Source organism: Rattus norvegicus, chromosome 19 (assembly GCF_036323735.1).
Source record: "Rattus norvegicus strain BN/NHsdMcwi chromosome 19, GRCr8, whole genome shotgun sequence".
Taxonomy (NCBI): Eukaryota; Metazoa; Chordata; class Mammalia; order Rodentia; family Muridae; genus Rattus; species Rattus norvegicus.
Genome location: NC_086037.1, coordinates 73658540 through 73675489, shown reverse-complemented (window position 1 = coordinate 73675489; position 16950 = coordinate 73658540). Strand labels below are relative to the sequence as shown.

The window sequence follows — 16950 nt, the reverse complement described above, 5'->3', positions numbered from 1 at the left end:
GCTTCTCTAGAGGATATAATGAGTCTGTGAGGGGGCGAGAAGAGTGAGTCAGGCAAGGTCGTCAGGGGAATCTCTCAGCTCCGACTGACTAGCAACCACATTGCTTCTTTATTTACACAGGCTTTACAGAAAAAAAGGCAAACTTATCTGAAAAGTACAGATTATGTGTTTGATATTTCATTACAAGTTCAGTCAGAATTTAAAAATACAAATAGAACAGATTTTATTTTTATCAGACCTAAACTTCAATTTAAAGAATTTAAAGAATGTCTCCTTCAAAGCAAATACATTAGACTGCTTTTAGACCAAACTAGTTTTAAAGCACTCCAGACAAAGAATATCTGAACTGTTCTTTTTATAAATAATAAATACTAATATCTAACTACTTTTACTGTATCTTATAAAGTAGTAAAAGTTTATTTATTCAATCTATCATATTTACTGAGTTCTATTCCTCCAGGGGTATACCCTGTGTGACCCCCTATCTTTAAACTACATTTTCGGAGAACTCTTAAGTGTATTGTAAGACAAGGCTGTGAATCTGTAACCTATTCTCCTGGCCAATCAGAGCTTATCAATAGTCTCTATTTACCCTGCACCAATTATACTATTTGAGTTTGCTTAGGGGTGGATACCCCAAGAAGATTCCTGTAGTAATGGCCTCCTAAAGAAATTTCTAGCTGTGTACTTACCTGTGCTAAACAACCTCCGGGGCATAAGGAAGACCTCCTAATAGGGCCAGATAAAGTTATTTTTAGGATTTTCCTAAAAAGACTCAAATTTAATCTTCTCAGAAAAAGGCATAAAATAAATCATAATGGAGAAAGTCAATAAGAATGCAACATGCAGAGACCAAAAACCTAAAAGTAAGAGAGAGACTACAGTGAGGGCAGCATTCAGCTCATCTTTGCTAAAATTTATGTCTAACAGCTGTACTGGCTTCATGACTTCCACCATTCCTAGTGGACACGGCTGTGTCAATGATGCTATTCGAAGAACTTACATATATGTATACATTTTAGGAAGCTTCTATAGTACTGTGTTGCCAATATGGCTTAGGAGAAGACATTTAGTTTGGTTTCCTCTGCCCGTATTTTCTCCATTACCCTATTCTCTCACCCTTCCCCATTTAATCCTCCTACTCTTTTATCTCTCCAAAACACTGTATGTTATTTCCTCCTTCCTGAAATATCTACCCCTTCCACTAATCCTCTGCTATCTACTTAGCCTCTGTAGTTTTAGGTTTTTTATTTTGATTTTTTTCTCCATTAAATTATTTATTCACTGTGCATCCTGATCAAAGCTCCATTCCTCCAAGTCCCCACTCACACAGCCCCTCCTCCATACCCCCTCCCTTTCTCCTCTGAGAAGGGAGATGCCCTACCCTGGATACCAACTGACCCTGGCACCTCAAGTTATTGCAGGACTAAGCACATCCCCTTCCACTGAGGGGCAGCCCAGTTAGGGGAACAGAATCCACCGGCAGGCAACAGAGTCAGGGTAAACCCCAGCTCCAGTTGTTGAGGGCCTAACATGAAGACTAAACTGTACATCAGCTACATATGTGCAGGTGACCTAGGTCCAGCTGGTGTCTGCTCTTTGATTGGTGGTTCAGTCTCTGGGAGCCCTCAAGGATCCAGGTTAGGAGACTGTTGGTCTTCATGTAGAGTTCCTCTTCCTTCTGGTTTGTTCAATTCTTCCCCCAACTCTTCCACAAGATTTCCCCAGCTCCATCTAATGTTTGGCTGTGGGTCCCTGCATCTCTTTCAGTCATCCGCTGGGTGAAACCTCTCAGAGAACAGTTGTGCTAGCCTACTGTCTGCAAGCATATCAGAGTATTGTTCTTGCCCATGGGATGGGGCTCAAGTTGGGCCAGTCATTGGTTGGCCATTCCCTCAGTCTCTGTTTCATCCCTGCCCCTACACTTCTCGTAGACAGGACAAATTTTGCATCAAAGGCTTTGTGGGTAGGTTGGGCTCTTTATCCCTCCACTGTGAGTCCTGCCTGGCTACAGGAGGTGGCCAGTTCAGGCTTCATATCCACCACTGCTAGGAATCTCAGTAGGAGTCATCTTCATAGACTTCCTGGAACCTCTCACATCCCAGGTTTCTGGCACATCCTAGAAATGTCTCCCCCATCCCCACAGCTGCTAGTTTCCATTCATTCTCTCAACCCACTCTCCCAGGCTCTCTCTACACTTGATCAGCAACACCCCCACCCCCACCCCCACCCCCAACCCGCTCTCATCCCCATCTCCTCTCCCAACCAGTGTCCTCCCTTCATCTACCCTCCCATGACTATGTTATTTTCCCTTCTGAGATTCAAGCATCCTCCCTTGAGCCTCCTTGTTATTTAACTTCATTGGGTCTGTGAATTGTAGCCTGGGTATCCTGTACTTTATGGGTAATTTCCACTTGTAAGTAAGTACCTGACTCATGATGATATTTCCTAGTTTAGTCCATTTGCCTGCAAATTTCCTGATGTTCTTTTTTTTTTTTTTTTGCTGTAATAAACATGAGGTTTATTGATAGGAACCAGTGCACTGGGGTTGAGACTCATATCCCACGCAGGGGCACAGGAGTTCGACCGATGTTATTTTTAATAACTGAGTAAATGACTGAATTTTCTTTATTCATTCTTCAAGCAAGGGGCATCTGGACTGTTTTCAGTTTCTGGCTATTAGGAATAAAAACTGCTATGAACACAGTTGAGCAAGTGTCTTTGTGGGATGGTAGGGATTCTTTTGGTTATATGCCCAGGAGTGGTATAGCTGGATATTCAGGTAGCACTATTCCTAATTCTCTGGAAACAAAACAAAACAAAAATGCCAGATTGATTTCCAGAGTGGTTGTACAAGTTTGCACTCCCACCAACAATGTAGGTCTATGTCCTCACCAGCACGTGCTGCTGATTGATCGTAGCCATTCTGATGGTCTAAGATGGACTATCAGAGTCGTTTTGATTTGCATTTCTCTGATGACTAATGATGTTGAACCTTTCTTTAAGTGGTTCTCAGCCATCAGAGATTCCACTGTTGAGAATTCTTTGTTTAGATCTGATCCCATTTTTAAAATTAGATTATTTGGTTTGTTGCTGTCCAACTTCTTGAGTTCTTTACATACTTTGGATATCAGCCTTCTGCCATTGATGTTTTGTCCTATTGATGGTGTCAGTTAACTTACAGGAGCTTTTCCGTTTCATGAGGTCTTTTTTTTTTAAAGAAATAGCCACTTTTAAGGGGGGAGGGGGATGTTTGCCTGGAAACCGGGAAAGGGAATAACACTCGAAATGTATATAAGAAATACTCAAGTTAATTAAAAAAAAAATGTAAAAAAAAAAAAAAGAAGAAATACTCAAGTTAATTAAAAAAAAAAACTTTGAGGCTTTCAAATAAAGTTGCTCAGCAAGAAAATAATAAAAAAAAAAGAAATAGCCACTTTTAAAGGTTTGTTTGTTTATTTATTATGAGTACATTGTTGCTGTCTTCAGTCATAGCAGAAGAGGGTATACCAGATCCCCTTACAGATGGTTGTGAGCCACCATGTGGTTGCTGGGAATTGAACTCAGGACTTCTAGAAGAGTAGTTAGTGCTCTTAACCACTGAGCTATCTCTCCAGCCCGAGGTCCCATTTATTAATTGTTGATCTTAGTACCTGAGCTATTGGTGTTCTGTTCAGGAAGTTGTATCCTGAACCAATGCATTCAAGGTTATTTCACACTTTCTCTTCTATTAGACTTAGTGTTTCTGGTTTTAATATTCAAGTCTGGCTTTATGTTTAAGTTATGTACAAGATCCACTTGGACTGGAGTTTTGTTCAGGGTGATAAATATGGATCTATTTGCATTCTTCTACATGCAGACATTCAGTTAGACCAGCACCATTTGTTTTCAGTTTCCCATTGTATGGTTTTGGCTTCTTTGTCAAAAATCAGGTAGCCTTGGTGTGTGGGTTTATTTCTGGGTCATTGATTCAATTCCATTGACCAACTTGTCTGTTTCTGCACCATTACCAGGCAGTTTTTATTACTAGTACAGCTTGAAATTAGGGATGGTGATACCTCCAGAAGTTTTTATCATTCAAGATTGTTTTAACTATCCTGGATTTTTTGGTTTTTTTTATATGAAGTTGATATTTGCTTTTTCAAGGTCTGTAATGAATTGTGTTGTAATTTTGATGGGAAAATGCACTGACTCTGTAGATCGCTTGTGGTAAGATAGCTATTTTTACTATGTTAATCCTACTGATCCATGAGCATGGGAGATCTTTCCATCTTCTGATATCTTCTTCAGTTTCTTTCTTCAGAGACTTGAGGTTCTTGTCATTCAGGTTTGTTTGGTTAGAGTTACAACAAGATATTTTATATTATTTGTGGCTATTGTTAAGAATCCTGTTTCCCAAGGTCAAGTAACATATAAAGGCAGACCTATCAGAATCACACCAGACTTTTCGCCAGAAACTATGAAGGCCAGAAGATCCTGGACAGATGTCATACAGACCCTAAGAGAACACAAATGCCAGCCCAGGTTACTGTATCCTGCAAAACTCTCAATTAACATAGATGGAGAAACCAAGATATTCCATGACAAAACCAAATTTACACAATATCTTTCTACAAATCCAGCACTACAAAGGATAATAAAGGGTAAAGCCCAACATAAGGAGGCAAGCTATACCCTAGAAGAAGCAAGAAACTAATCGTCTTGGCAACAAAACAAAGAGAATGAAAGCACACAAACATAACCTCACATCCAAATATGAATATAACAGGAAGCAATAATCACTATTCCTTAATATCTCTCAACATCAATGGCCTCAACTCCCCAATAAAAAGACATAGATTAACAAACTGGATACGCAATGAGGACCCTGCATTCTGCTGCCTACAGGAAACACACCTCAGAGACAAAGACAGACACTACCTCAGAGTGAAAGGCTGGAAAACAACTTTCCAAGCAAATGGTCAGAAGAAGCAAGCTGGAGTAGCCATTCTAATATCAAATAAAATCAATTTTCAACTAAAAGTCATCAAAAAAGATAAGGAAGGACACTTCATATTCATCAAAGGAAAAATCCACCAAGATGAACTCTCAATCCTCATCTTCGATTGGTTTATATACAAGTGTGCAATTTCTAGGCTTGAAAGTAAAATGATGCTATCTGGTGCTGGATAGAGGAGCCTTATTTTTTATTATGGCAGCTTGCTATTTTTGTAACATGGTGATTTGGTTGAACACAATAAAGTACAGTAGTAACTGATAAAAAAAAAAAAGAATCCTGTTTCCCTAATTTCCTTCTGGGCCCATTTGCTTGTATAAAAGAGGGCTACTGATTTTTTTTCAGTTAAAGATATATTCAGTCACTTTGCTGAAGGTGTTTATCAGCTGTAGGGGTTTTCTGGTAGAATTTGTGGGATCATTTATACATACTGTCATCTCATCTGTAAATAGCAATGTTTTGACTTCTTGATTTTCCTTAGTTGTCTTATTGCTCTAGCTAGAACTTCAGTTACTGTATTGAAGAGATAGGGAGAGAGTGGGCAACCTTATCTTGTCCCCAATTTTAATGGAATTGCTTTAAGTTTCTCTCCATTTAATTCGATGTTGACTATCAGCTTGCTATATATTGTCTTTATTGTGCTTAGATATACACCTGTATCCCTGATCTCTCCAAGACTTTTAACACGAAGAGGTGTTGGGTTTTGTCAAAGGCTTTTCAGCATCTCATCATCATGTGTTTTTTTTTATTTCAGTTTGTTTATATGCTGGATTATGTTGATGGATTTTCATACATTGAACCACCCCTACATCCCTGGTATGGTGGATGATCTTTTTGATGTGTTCTTGAATCTGGTTTGTGAGTATTTAAGGACTTTGGCATCAAAGTTCATAAGAGAAATTGGTCTGAAATTCTCTTTCTTTGTTGAGTCTTTTTGTGGTTTAGGTATCAGGGTTACAGTGACTTCATAGAATGGAGTTCGGCACTGTTTTTCTATTTCTATATTTTGGATAGGATTATTGGTATTAGTTCTTCTTCGAAAGTCTGATAGAATTCTACATCAAATTTAATGATTTTTATTTCTTCAGGGTTGTAGGACTATTTAAGTTGTTTACCTGATCTTGATTCAACTTTGGTAAATGGCATCTATCAAGAAAATCATCCATTTCTTTTAGATTTTTCAATTTTGTGGAATATGGCTTTTGAAGACCTAAGGATTCTTTGGATTTCCTCAATGTTTGTTATGTTCCCCTTTTCATTTCTGATTTTGTTAACTTGGATATTGCCTCTCTGCTTCTTCGTTAGTTTGGCTAAGAGTTTGACAATCATGCTGGGTTTTTTCAAAGAACCAACTCCTGGTTTTGTTGATTCTTTGAGTTGTTCTCTTTATTTCTAATTGATTGATTTCAGCCCTGGGTTTGATTATTTCCTGATTATTCCTCTTAAATGCAGAGCTTTTTGGTTGTAGAGTTTTCAGGTTTGCTGTTAAGTTGCTAGTATGAGATCTCTCCAATTTCTTTATGAAGGCACTTAGTGATATGAACTGTCCTCTTAGCACTGCTTTCATTGTATTCCATAAGTTTGGGTATGTTGTACCTTCATTTTCATTGAAGTCTTTAATTTCTTTCTTTGACCCAGTGGTCATTGAGTAGAGAGTTGTTCAGTTTCCATGAGTATGTGGGTGTTCTGTTGTTTTTGTTGTTATTAAGTCTAGCATTGGTTCATGGTGATCTGATAGTATGCATAGGATGATTTTAATCTTCTTATATCTTTTGAGAAGAAGGTCTAATCTTTTGTGTTTGGGTGAAATGATCTATAAATATTTGTTAGGCCCATTTGATTCATAACATCTGTTAGTTTCATTATTTCAGTTTAGTTTTCATCTTGATGACCTGTCCATTGGTGAGAGTGGGGTGTTGAAGTCTCCCGTTATTGTGTGGGTTTGATTGTGATTTAGACTTTAGTATTGTTTCTTTTATGAATGTGGGTGGCCCTCCTTGGGAGGCATAGATATTCAGAATTGAGACATCATCTTGGTGGAGTTTTCCTTTGATGAGTATAAGGTGTCCTTCCCAGGTTTTTTGATTACTTTGGTTGAAAGTCTACTTTATTAGACATTAGAATGGCCACTGCAGCTTGATTCTTGGGTCTATTTGCTTGGAAACCCTTTTTCCAGCCCTTTACTTTGAGGTAATGTCTACCATTGTTCCTGAGGTGTGTTTCCTGTATGCAGCAATATGAATCATCCTATTAACACATCCACTTTGTTAGCCCATGTCATTTTATTGGGAAATTTAGTCCATTGATGTTGGAGATGTTAATGATCAATGATTGTTAATTCCTGTTATTTCTATGGTGGTGGTAGTGTGTGTGTGTTTGTGTGTGTGTGTGTGTGTGTGTGTGTGTGTGTGTGTGTGTGTGTTTCTCTTCTTTTGCATGAAATTATTTCTTGGGTGTAAGCCTCATTGAGTTAGAGTTTTCCTTCTAGTGTTCTCTGTAGGGCTGGATTAGGGGAAAAGATATTGTTTGACTTTGGTTTTGTCATGGAATATCTTGTTTTCTCCCTCTATACTAATTGAAAGTTTTGATGGGTATAGTAGTCTAGGTTGTGGTCTTTTAGGGTCTGCAAGACATCTGTCCAGGCCCTTCTAGCCTTTAGAATTTCTATTGAGAAGTCAGGTGTAATTCTAATAGGTCATTCTTTATGTGTCACTTGGCCTTTTCCCTTGCAGCTTTTAATATTCTTCTTTGTTCTGTACATTTAGTATTTTGATTATTATGTGGCAAGAGGATTTTATTTTCTTGTCCAATCTATTTGTTGCTCTGTAAGCTTCTTGTACCTTTATAGGCATCTCTTTCTTTAATAGGAAAATTTACTGCTATGATTTTGTTGAAGATATTTTTGGTCCTTTGAGCTGGAAATTTTCTCCTTCAATTTCTTTTATTCTTATACTGGTCTTCTCATCGTATCCCAAATTTCCTGTTTGTTTTGTGTTATGAATTTTTTAGATTTAGCATTGTCAATTTCTTCTATTCCTGGGATTCTCTCTTCCATCTCTTATATTCTATTAGTGATGCTTGCATCTGTAGTTCCTGTTCTCTTTTCTATTCTTTATAGCTTCTATTTCCATTTTCAATTATTGGATAATTGTATTCATTGCCTTCACCTGTGTGATTATTTTCCTGTATTTCTTTAATGGATATATTAATTTTCTCTTTAAAGATCTCTATATCTTTGTAAGATTGGATTCAAAGTCTCTCTATGCTTGGCTGTGTTAGGATATCCAGGGCTTGCTGCAGCAGGATAGATGGGCCATAGTGCCCTGGCTATTGCTGATTGTGTTCTTATGCTGTCTTTTAGACATTTGTTTGTTCCTGTTGTTGGCAGGGTGTTCCTAATGTCAGCAGGACTCTTTGGGGAGGCAGATGGAACCTGACATTGGATCTTGGGGAACAGGGTGTTTCTCACCTATCTGGCTGTGCCCCAGGTTGACACAGCGGGCAGGGAATTGGCTGGGGAGGGGTCAAAGCTGGACACTCCTGGACATCCTCAGGAAGAATGGGAGAATTATGGGCTAGATGATGGAGGCCAGGGGATAGCCTGAAACTCACCTCTGTTGATTGGGCGCCAGGTGGGCCCAACTGGCAGGGGATTCCTGAGGGAGTGGTCTAAGCTGGCTGTTCCTGCCCCCTGGCAATCAGAAGGCCTCCACAGAGGAAACAGGATGCTTCTGGGGTCCCACAAGTTTCCTTGGGATGTCAGGGTAAGCCCAGAGCCATACAATGATGCCCCACATGGACCTGACTGGTATAGGATTGATGGGGGAGGGTTTCAAGCAGGTTGTTACCCCTCGCTCCCACATTCCCCCTCAGAAAAGCAGCATGCTTCTGGAGTCCCACAAAGCTCCTCAGGATGGCAGGGTGAGTCCAGAGCTAGACAATGGATATCAGGGAACTGTGCCCAATTCACCTCTGTTGGTCTTTTATTTTGATCTTTTGAGGCAAAGTCCTAGAATATAGTCCTGACTGGTCTTTGAATTCATTTTAAAAACCAGACTGGCCTCAAACTCATACAGATCTGTTTGTCTCTGTCTCCCAAGTATTGGTATTAAAGGCGCGTCCCACTACTCCAGGCGTTTGGTATACTGATAAGGCTCTAAAACACAGTCGCTACAAAATTCAAAGTAAAAATAGTACAAAGTGCTCCTATAGACATTCCTCCTAAGAATATACTACAAATAGCCAACAAACACATGAATACATGGTATTGTAACTGTTTCTGTTGTGCATGTAAAATATGCCGATTAAAAGCAATGTTGGAGACAAACAGGTATATTTGGCTTACAATTCTAGGTTACAGTCCATATTTGCAGAAAAATCATAGTGGCAGCTAGTCATACTATATCCTTAAAAAAGAGCAGAAAAATGAATATACCCCTGCTGCCTGATTGCACTCATCTACCTCTTGTCCATCAGAACCCTCTGCCCATGGATTAATGACACCCAAAACAAGTTTAGGTACAATCAGTGCAATCCCCCTACATACATGACACAGGTCAACCTAATCTAAGTAAGCCTCAACTGATATTCTCTTCTCAAGTGATTCTAGATAGTGGCAAGTCGTAGTTTGAAACTATCCAACATACATGTTAAATATCACTAATGACTAGGGAAATACAACCCCCAAATATTGTTCGATAGCACATCGTGCTCATCATATGGCTACTATCTAAAATAGGAGGGGTAGAAGGAAGAGCAAAAGGGAAAAGAAAACAACAATTTGGGCCTTTGAGTGCAAGCCTGTGATTCCAGCCACTTGGAAGAATGAAGCAGAAAAATAAGTTCAATGGCAGCTTGGGATACAGAATGAGTTCAAGAACCACAAGTTAGTGAGAACCCATTAAAAATAAAAAGAGGCCTGAAGAAGGATGTACCTCAGTTGTAGGGTACTTGCCTGGTGTATACAAGACCCTGTATTTCATCTCCAATACCGCAAAAAAAGAAATAAAAAAAATTATCAAGGATATCAAGAAACTGGAACCCCTGTGGCTACTTGAAGGAAGGTAAATGGTACATAATATTTGAAAAACACTGTGGGAGTTCCTCAAAGTGTTTAAAATAGAATTATTTGATAAACCCACCAACTTTACTTCTTAAAGTATATTCAAAATAATTGAAATCAAGAGCACAAGTTGATATTTGTATAACCATTTCAATTGTAGAATTAGTCAGAATCCCAACTGTCCACTGACAGGTAAATGATTAAACTAAATGTAGTCCTGTACATAGAATGGAATATTAGCCTCAAAAATAAAAGAAATCCAGACACATGTCAACATGATAATTCAGACCCATAAGACAAAAATGTAATCAACCATTTATATGAGGTAACCAAAGTATCAAATTCATAAATGCAAAAAAGCAGGATGGTGGTTAGCAGGGATCTTTATCTTGGAGAATTGTTTAATAGACATGGAATTTTCTTGTTTCTAGAGGAAAGGACATTGTGGAAATGGATGGTGAATAAGAGAAATACTGCATGGTGGGCATGCCTAATGTGCCTAACTTAGGAACAGTTAAAAGGACACATTTCATGCTATACTTAATTTACAATGTTAAGTATTAATAATTTACATCATTAAAAATATAGAACAAAGTTTTTATCCCATTATTATATTTAATGGGAATCGAGTATCTTAAACAGCCATTTTAATTTTTTTATGAAATAACCTGCTTTTTTTCTTCTTGTCCATTTTCTGCTAATTGCTTCTGTATTGATGAAAATGTGATAGGGTCTTTTAACCTTTTCCATTTCTATCAGTTCAAAGTTAGAGAGAAATTGAAGCAATTCTAGAGAGATTTCTCACACACGCTAGATCCTCTGGTGGTTATCCCTCTCCTCTTACTTTGTGTCCATGTTCATAAATGTGTCAGTCTTGATACTTTTCTGCCTCTGATCTATAGAAGAGTCACTCAAAATCTGTTGCTTAAAAATGTCTCATCTGACTTGATCACAGCACAGCTCTCACACGTAGAAAACATACCAATGGTGCATCCCAGTGTCTCATTCACAGTCCATGCACAAACTGCATATATTACAGTAAGGACAACTTGAAAACACAGAAATGATCAGAAGATATTTCTCAAAGAAGGGCATACAGACGGCCATGTGGAAAATGCCACCCATAGATAAAAAAAGGTTCACACAGACATTATCAATGAGTTGTATGTCTCACACAAAAAATGACTCCAGTTAATGTTAGTGTCTGAGTCACCTATGTTCTCAAGGATTCAGATTTTTTTTTGTTTTGTTTTGTTGGTTTCCTCTATTGATCCCTTTTACCAACACATCTTTTATTTCTTCTTTGACAATTTCACATACTTATACAATCTATCTTGACGTTATCTTCTCCAAACTCCTACAGTGCCCCTTCAGGCTCTTTCTCTGTTTTCCATTGGAGCTGGCAGGACCTGACTGATGGAATGTCCATTGGTCTTGTTGGCTATGTGAACACATCAGAGTGCTGAAGCAGCACTTTGGACTGTATTTTTCCTCTCTGTAACAAAGTTGCTACAAACACTTCGGCATCAGTTCTTATTTCCATCAGCCTCAAATGGGTCTTTTTTGTAGACTTGGAGGAGCAATTTCCTTCCTGATTCAACATCTTGTCATCCTTTATTATTTGCTTGGCATCTCAGGCACATTATGTGATACTCACACACACACACACACACACACACACACACACACACACACACACACACACACACCTCTATGAAGCCTGAGCATGATTTCTCCAGCAGTGCTGCTGTGTGCTGCTGTGTGTGGTCTGAGGTAGTCAGAAATACAAATTCAGGTGGGGAGAAGAAGCACAGGCAGGCATTTAATCCGAGCACTTAAGAGGCGGAAGCAGGAAGATCTCTGGGAGTTCCAGGCCAGTTTGGTCTATAAATGGAGTTCCAGGAAAGGACTACATAGAGAGGCCATGCCTCAAAAAACCAACTAAACAAACAAAAATGTAAGTCTGTGGGCCTCACCCCATCAGCCAGCCAAAGCTCTAGGGTTCACATCCAGCCCTCTGCCCCGGTTTTGGGCTGCTTTCATGCTGATGTAGGATGAAGATCCACTGTCTAGAGCTCATGCCACTCTCACGTATCATTCCTACAGACAATAGCCTTCAGATTCATATCGTGCTCCAGCTCTACTGCTTGTTTGACTTGTGTACCGTTTTCCCTGACACCAAATATAATGATAATATTAATAATATAATAATAATATATTTAATGTTATTGAATATTATGAAATTAAATAACTGAATACCTTTTCTTTAGCATTAAATACTATTCCGTGAAAGCCTGTTACACATCTGCACTTGAGAGAAAAAATACTAGTGGTAAGCAGCATGAAGATATTCATGGATGCAATGAGGCAAACTTCGATAGGAACCAATGTGTGGGAAGCCATCTGAGTGGATGGTACTTATATAGAACAGTTGTGTGGAAGGCCGCTGAAGAACAGAGTACGACCAGATCATGAAAGTCCTTCAAAGACAGCAGGTGGGTTCTATTGTCTCATGGCTATTTTTATTCTAATTTTAGAAAAGTTATAATTTTAATTCACGAGTGAAGACTTGAGAATGAATATGGCTCAGTAGTAGAGACCTTGCCTGTCTTGACAGGGCCCTGAAATATTGGGGGAAAAAAACTTTAAGCCACAAGTAAAGAAAGTATTCACCCATCCAAGTCATTAGTGCTTAGACATTGCACAGTCAACTGCTAAGGGTTTGAAAGATATGACTTTTGTCAATTTAATGCTTTTGAACATTTAAATGTTACTTTAACCACATTATTTCCTAGGGAGTATAAGTACTGGGTGTGATTATACTAAATCTAATCGGGATTATCACTGACATAGGTATTAGACTTGCTGACTATTTTGAGCCTTGAAAGCACTATTTTTTTCCCCAGCAAGAAACAGAGTACTGATGGCTCAGCAGTTGGGAATACCTGCTACTCTTGGAATAGGTCAGAGTTTGATTCCCAGTTGATTCCCATGTTGAGCAGCTTGCAATCATTTGTAACTCTATCTCTAGTGAACCCTACATACATGTGTGCATGTTCCATTGGTAGAGTGCTTGCCAAGTACCTTTACTCAGCAGTCTAATTGTGCTTTTCTCAGTACCTAAGAAGGTCCCCAAGTTCTGCAAGGGTCTAGCACCCCTGCTTTCCACGACAGGGCCTGGGACAAAGGAGATGGGTGAAGAGATCTGTTTTGGAAAGTTCTAATGCTTTCTGCTGAGAGTAATTCAGGAAGAAAAAAAAAAACCAAACACAAAATTGTCAGACCATAAAGACAAATACTGACTCTTTAAGGGATCTGACAAAATAACAATATTAAAATGAATTGGCCAAGAGTTCTTTTAATTAAGGACATAGTATTATTAGATTAAAAATGTATGCAGCCCCTGACCTGTACTCCTAGAATTTGGGAGATTGAGGAAAAAGGAGAATGAGGTTACCTACTGAATTACTTAATGAGACCTAGTCCCAAAGTAAAAAAAAAAAAAAACCAACATCATCAACAACAATAACAACAGAAGTAGGAGGAAGGGGAGGGAGAGGAGGAAAAGGAGGAGGAGCAAAGTGAAAAGGAATAAGGGGGAAAGTATGCTACTTACAACACAGTTTCCATGAAGGGTGTGCTGTGACATCAGAGCGAATATGTACGTAGAGGCAGTGCATCTCAAGCCCATCCACAAAATAAAATCATCATAGGTGCTTCTAAAAACCTAGGTTCACTGTCCCCATTCCCAGAGCAGCTAAACCAGATTGATTGTATGTGCTGTTAATATGTACCTACTTGGAAGCCACCTGTGTCATAAGAGCACTGTAAAAACTCAACCAAGCACACAAGCAAACAGTTGCTCCCCTTTGCTTTAATCCAGGTTCTAGAACCACTGGCAGATGGTGCTTAAATGATCCTCTTCTCCAGCCACCTTCTTTCAGAATGGTTCAGAAAGAATCCCCTTCCATAACACTCCTGTAGAACTTTGTGGAGATGTACATATTGCCCTCCAATATGGAACAGACAAACTGGGCTCTCAACAGGTAGCTGCAGTGAAATTTTAGATGCTTAATTTTATGTTTGTTTAATAACCACAAGTACCTTATGGTGCTCCCAATGGAGAACACAGTTCAGTAATTAGCAATAGCTAAATAATTGGATACATAGCTGCAGAAGTAAGCTCCCTACTTCTTATTTGGAGAACAATTCTCAAATGTCTACTTGTCTAGGTCAATGGTAACTGGCAGCAGATACAGCTGGAATTTTTCGTTGGGAATTATGGGATATGAACTTTGAAAAGACATAGCTGAGGTATTAACCAACAAATAATGGACATTATCACTATAGTTCAGGGTACTGAGAGCTTCATGGACAGCTTTGGAGTCTGTTTTGCCACTGGGAAAGAACAGTGACGTTAAAATCAAAGATATTTTGACAATAAAATGTAATTATGTAATTAATATAAATTCTGCTTCAATTACCAAAGCTGTAGAAAATTGGAAGTTGTCAGAAGTGCATGTGTTAAGGTTGATAGTGACAACTGGCGGTTTATTTTCAGAACTCGTCACTCTTTGGAACAGCTTGAACCTTAAGATCACCCTGATGTTGCTGATGTACCAGCTTGCTTTGACTAGATAAGATGCTTCCAGTACCTTCTGGCATGGTGTAAAGGCAATTAAACGACATTTGTGCTATGTGTGTCTGAAATGAGTGGTTCTTTAAGTGTCAGTTGATTTGCAAGGCTATTCCATATGATCCTATAGAATAAAAAAAAATACACTTTCAAGCAGGAACATCTAGAGCATAAAAATGTTGTTTTAATGTTTTTAATATTAAAATCATAAATTCAGGCTCAAGAGATATTTCGTTCAGTGAAGTGTTTGCCTTGTAAGCATGATGATCTCACTTTGATCTCTAGAACCCAAGGGAAGTAAAATACCAGCCATGGTAATAAATTATTATAAGCCTAGGACTAGAGAGGTATTAAAAATACCTCTGAAGGTCCTTGGGCAGCCACTCTGGTAAGTTCTAGGCCAATAAGAAACAACTTAGTGGAGTTAGTTCTCACTTTCCACCTGAGGTTGTTCTCTGGTCTCCTTATGTAGGTATATGCATGTGCTCACAGGTGAACAGGAGACGTATACAAACATACCTATAGATAACTTTTAAGAAAGAAAACACAGAAGGCTGGTGAGATAAAGGCACTTGCTGCACAAACCTGGAGACCTAAGTTCAATCTTCAGAACCCATATAAAAGAAGAGAGAGGTAATTCCACAAGTTGTTCCTTGACCGCCAAAGTTGTACTTGTCATGGCACGTGAACACACACACACACTAGAAGTGCAATTTTAAAAGAAATGTTTTTTTTTTAATTTATTTAATACTTAATAATTATTCTTTGGTTTCTGGGCAAACATCCCCCTCCCCCTCCCCTTCTTTATGGGTGTTCCCCTCCCAACCCTCCCCCCATTGCCGCCCTCCCCACAACAGTCTAGTTCACTGGGGGTTCAGTCTTCGCAGGAACCAGGGCTTCCCCTTCCACTGGTGCTCTTACTAGGATATTCATTGCTACCTATGAGGTCAGAGTCCAGGGTCAGTCCATGTATAGTCTTTAGGTAGTGGCTTAGTCCCTGGAAGCTCTGGTTGCTTGGCATTGTTGTACATATGGGGTCTCGAGCCCCTTCAAGCTCTTCCAGTTCTTTCTCTGATTCCTTCAACGGGGGTCCTATTCTCAGTTCAGTGGTTTGCTGCTGGCATTCGCCTCTGTATTTGCTGTATTCTGGCTGTGTCTCTCAGGAGCGATATACATCCGGCTCCTGTCGGTCTGCACTTCTTTGCTTCATCCATCTTGTCTAATTGGGTGGCTGTATATGTATGGGCCACATGTGGGGCTGGCTCTAAATGGGAGTCCCTTCAGTCTCTGTTTTAATCTTTGCCTCTCTCTTCCCTGCCAAGGGTGTTCTTGTTCCCCTTTTAGAGAAGGAGTGAAGTATTCACATTTTGATCATCCGTCTTGAGTTTCATTTGTTCTAGGCATCTAGGGTAATTCAAGCATTTGGGCTAATAGCCACTTATCAGTGAGTGCATACCATGTATGTCTTTCTGTGATTGGGTTAGTTCACTCAGGATGATATTTTCCAGTTCCAACCATTTGCCTATGAATTTCATAAAGTCGTTGTTTTTGATAGCTGAGTAATATTCCATTGTGTAGATGTACCACATTTTCTGTATCCATTCCTCTGTTGAAGGGCATCTGGGTTCTTTCCAGCTTCTGGCTATTATAAATAAGGCTGCGATGAACATAGTGGAGCACGTGTCTTTTTTATATGTTGGGGCATCTTTTGGGTATATGCCCAAGAGAGGTATAGCTGGATCCTCAGGCAGTTCAATGTCCAATATTCTGAGGAACCTCCAGACTGATTTCCAGAATGGTTGTACCAGTCTGCAATCCCACCAACAATGGAGGAGTGTTCCTCTTTCTCCGCATCCTCGCCAGCATCTGCTGTCGCCTGAGTTTTTGATCTTAGCCATTCTCACTGGTGTGAGGTGAAATCTCAGGGTAGTTTTGATTTGCATTTTCCTTATGACTAAAGATGTTGAACATTTCTTTAGGTGTTTCTCAGCCATTCGGCATTCCTCAGCTGTGAATTCTTTGTTTAGCTCTGAACCCCATTTTTTAATAGGGTTATTTGTCTCCCTGCGGTCTAACTTCTTGAGTTCTTTGTATATTTTGGATATAAGGCCTCTATCTGGTGTAGGATTCGTAAAGATCTTTTCCCAATCTATTGGTTGCCCTTTTGTCCTAACCACAGTGTCCTTTGCCTTACAGAAGCTTTGCAGTTTTATGAGATCCCATTTGTCGATTCTTGATCTTAGAGCATAAGCCATT

At 39.2% G+C, this 16950-nt stretch overlaps 1 protein-coding gene across 50 annotated transcripts in view; it reads left to right on the top strand.

Moving 5' to 3' along the window:
- The window catches only part of Ccdc7a (coiled-coil domain containing 7A), a 410765-nt gene extending 396010 nt beyond the window's left edge, over positions 1-14755 (top strand). For 49 of the 50 annotated variants that reach the window (XM_063278219.1, XM_063278211.1, XM_063278233.1 and 46 more), the window contains 2 exons: positions 12329-12553; positions 14620-14755. In XM_063278219.1, coding sequence (XP_063134289.1) covers positions 12329-12348 — 20 coding nt within the window. In that variant the 3' untranslated portion in view covers positions 12349-12553; positions 14620-14755. The remainder of the gene's footprint in view (positions 1-12328; positions 12554-14619) is intronic. The other variant, NM_001395239.1, reaches the window with a different exon arrangement.
- Positions 14756-16950: the final 2195 nt, after the last annotated feature.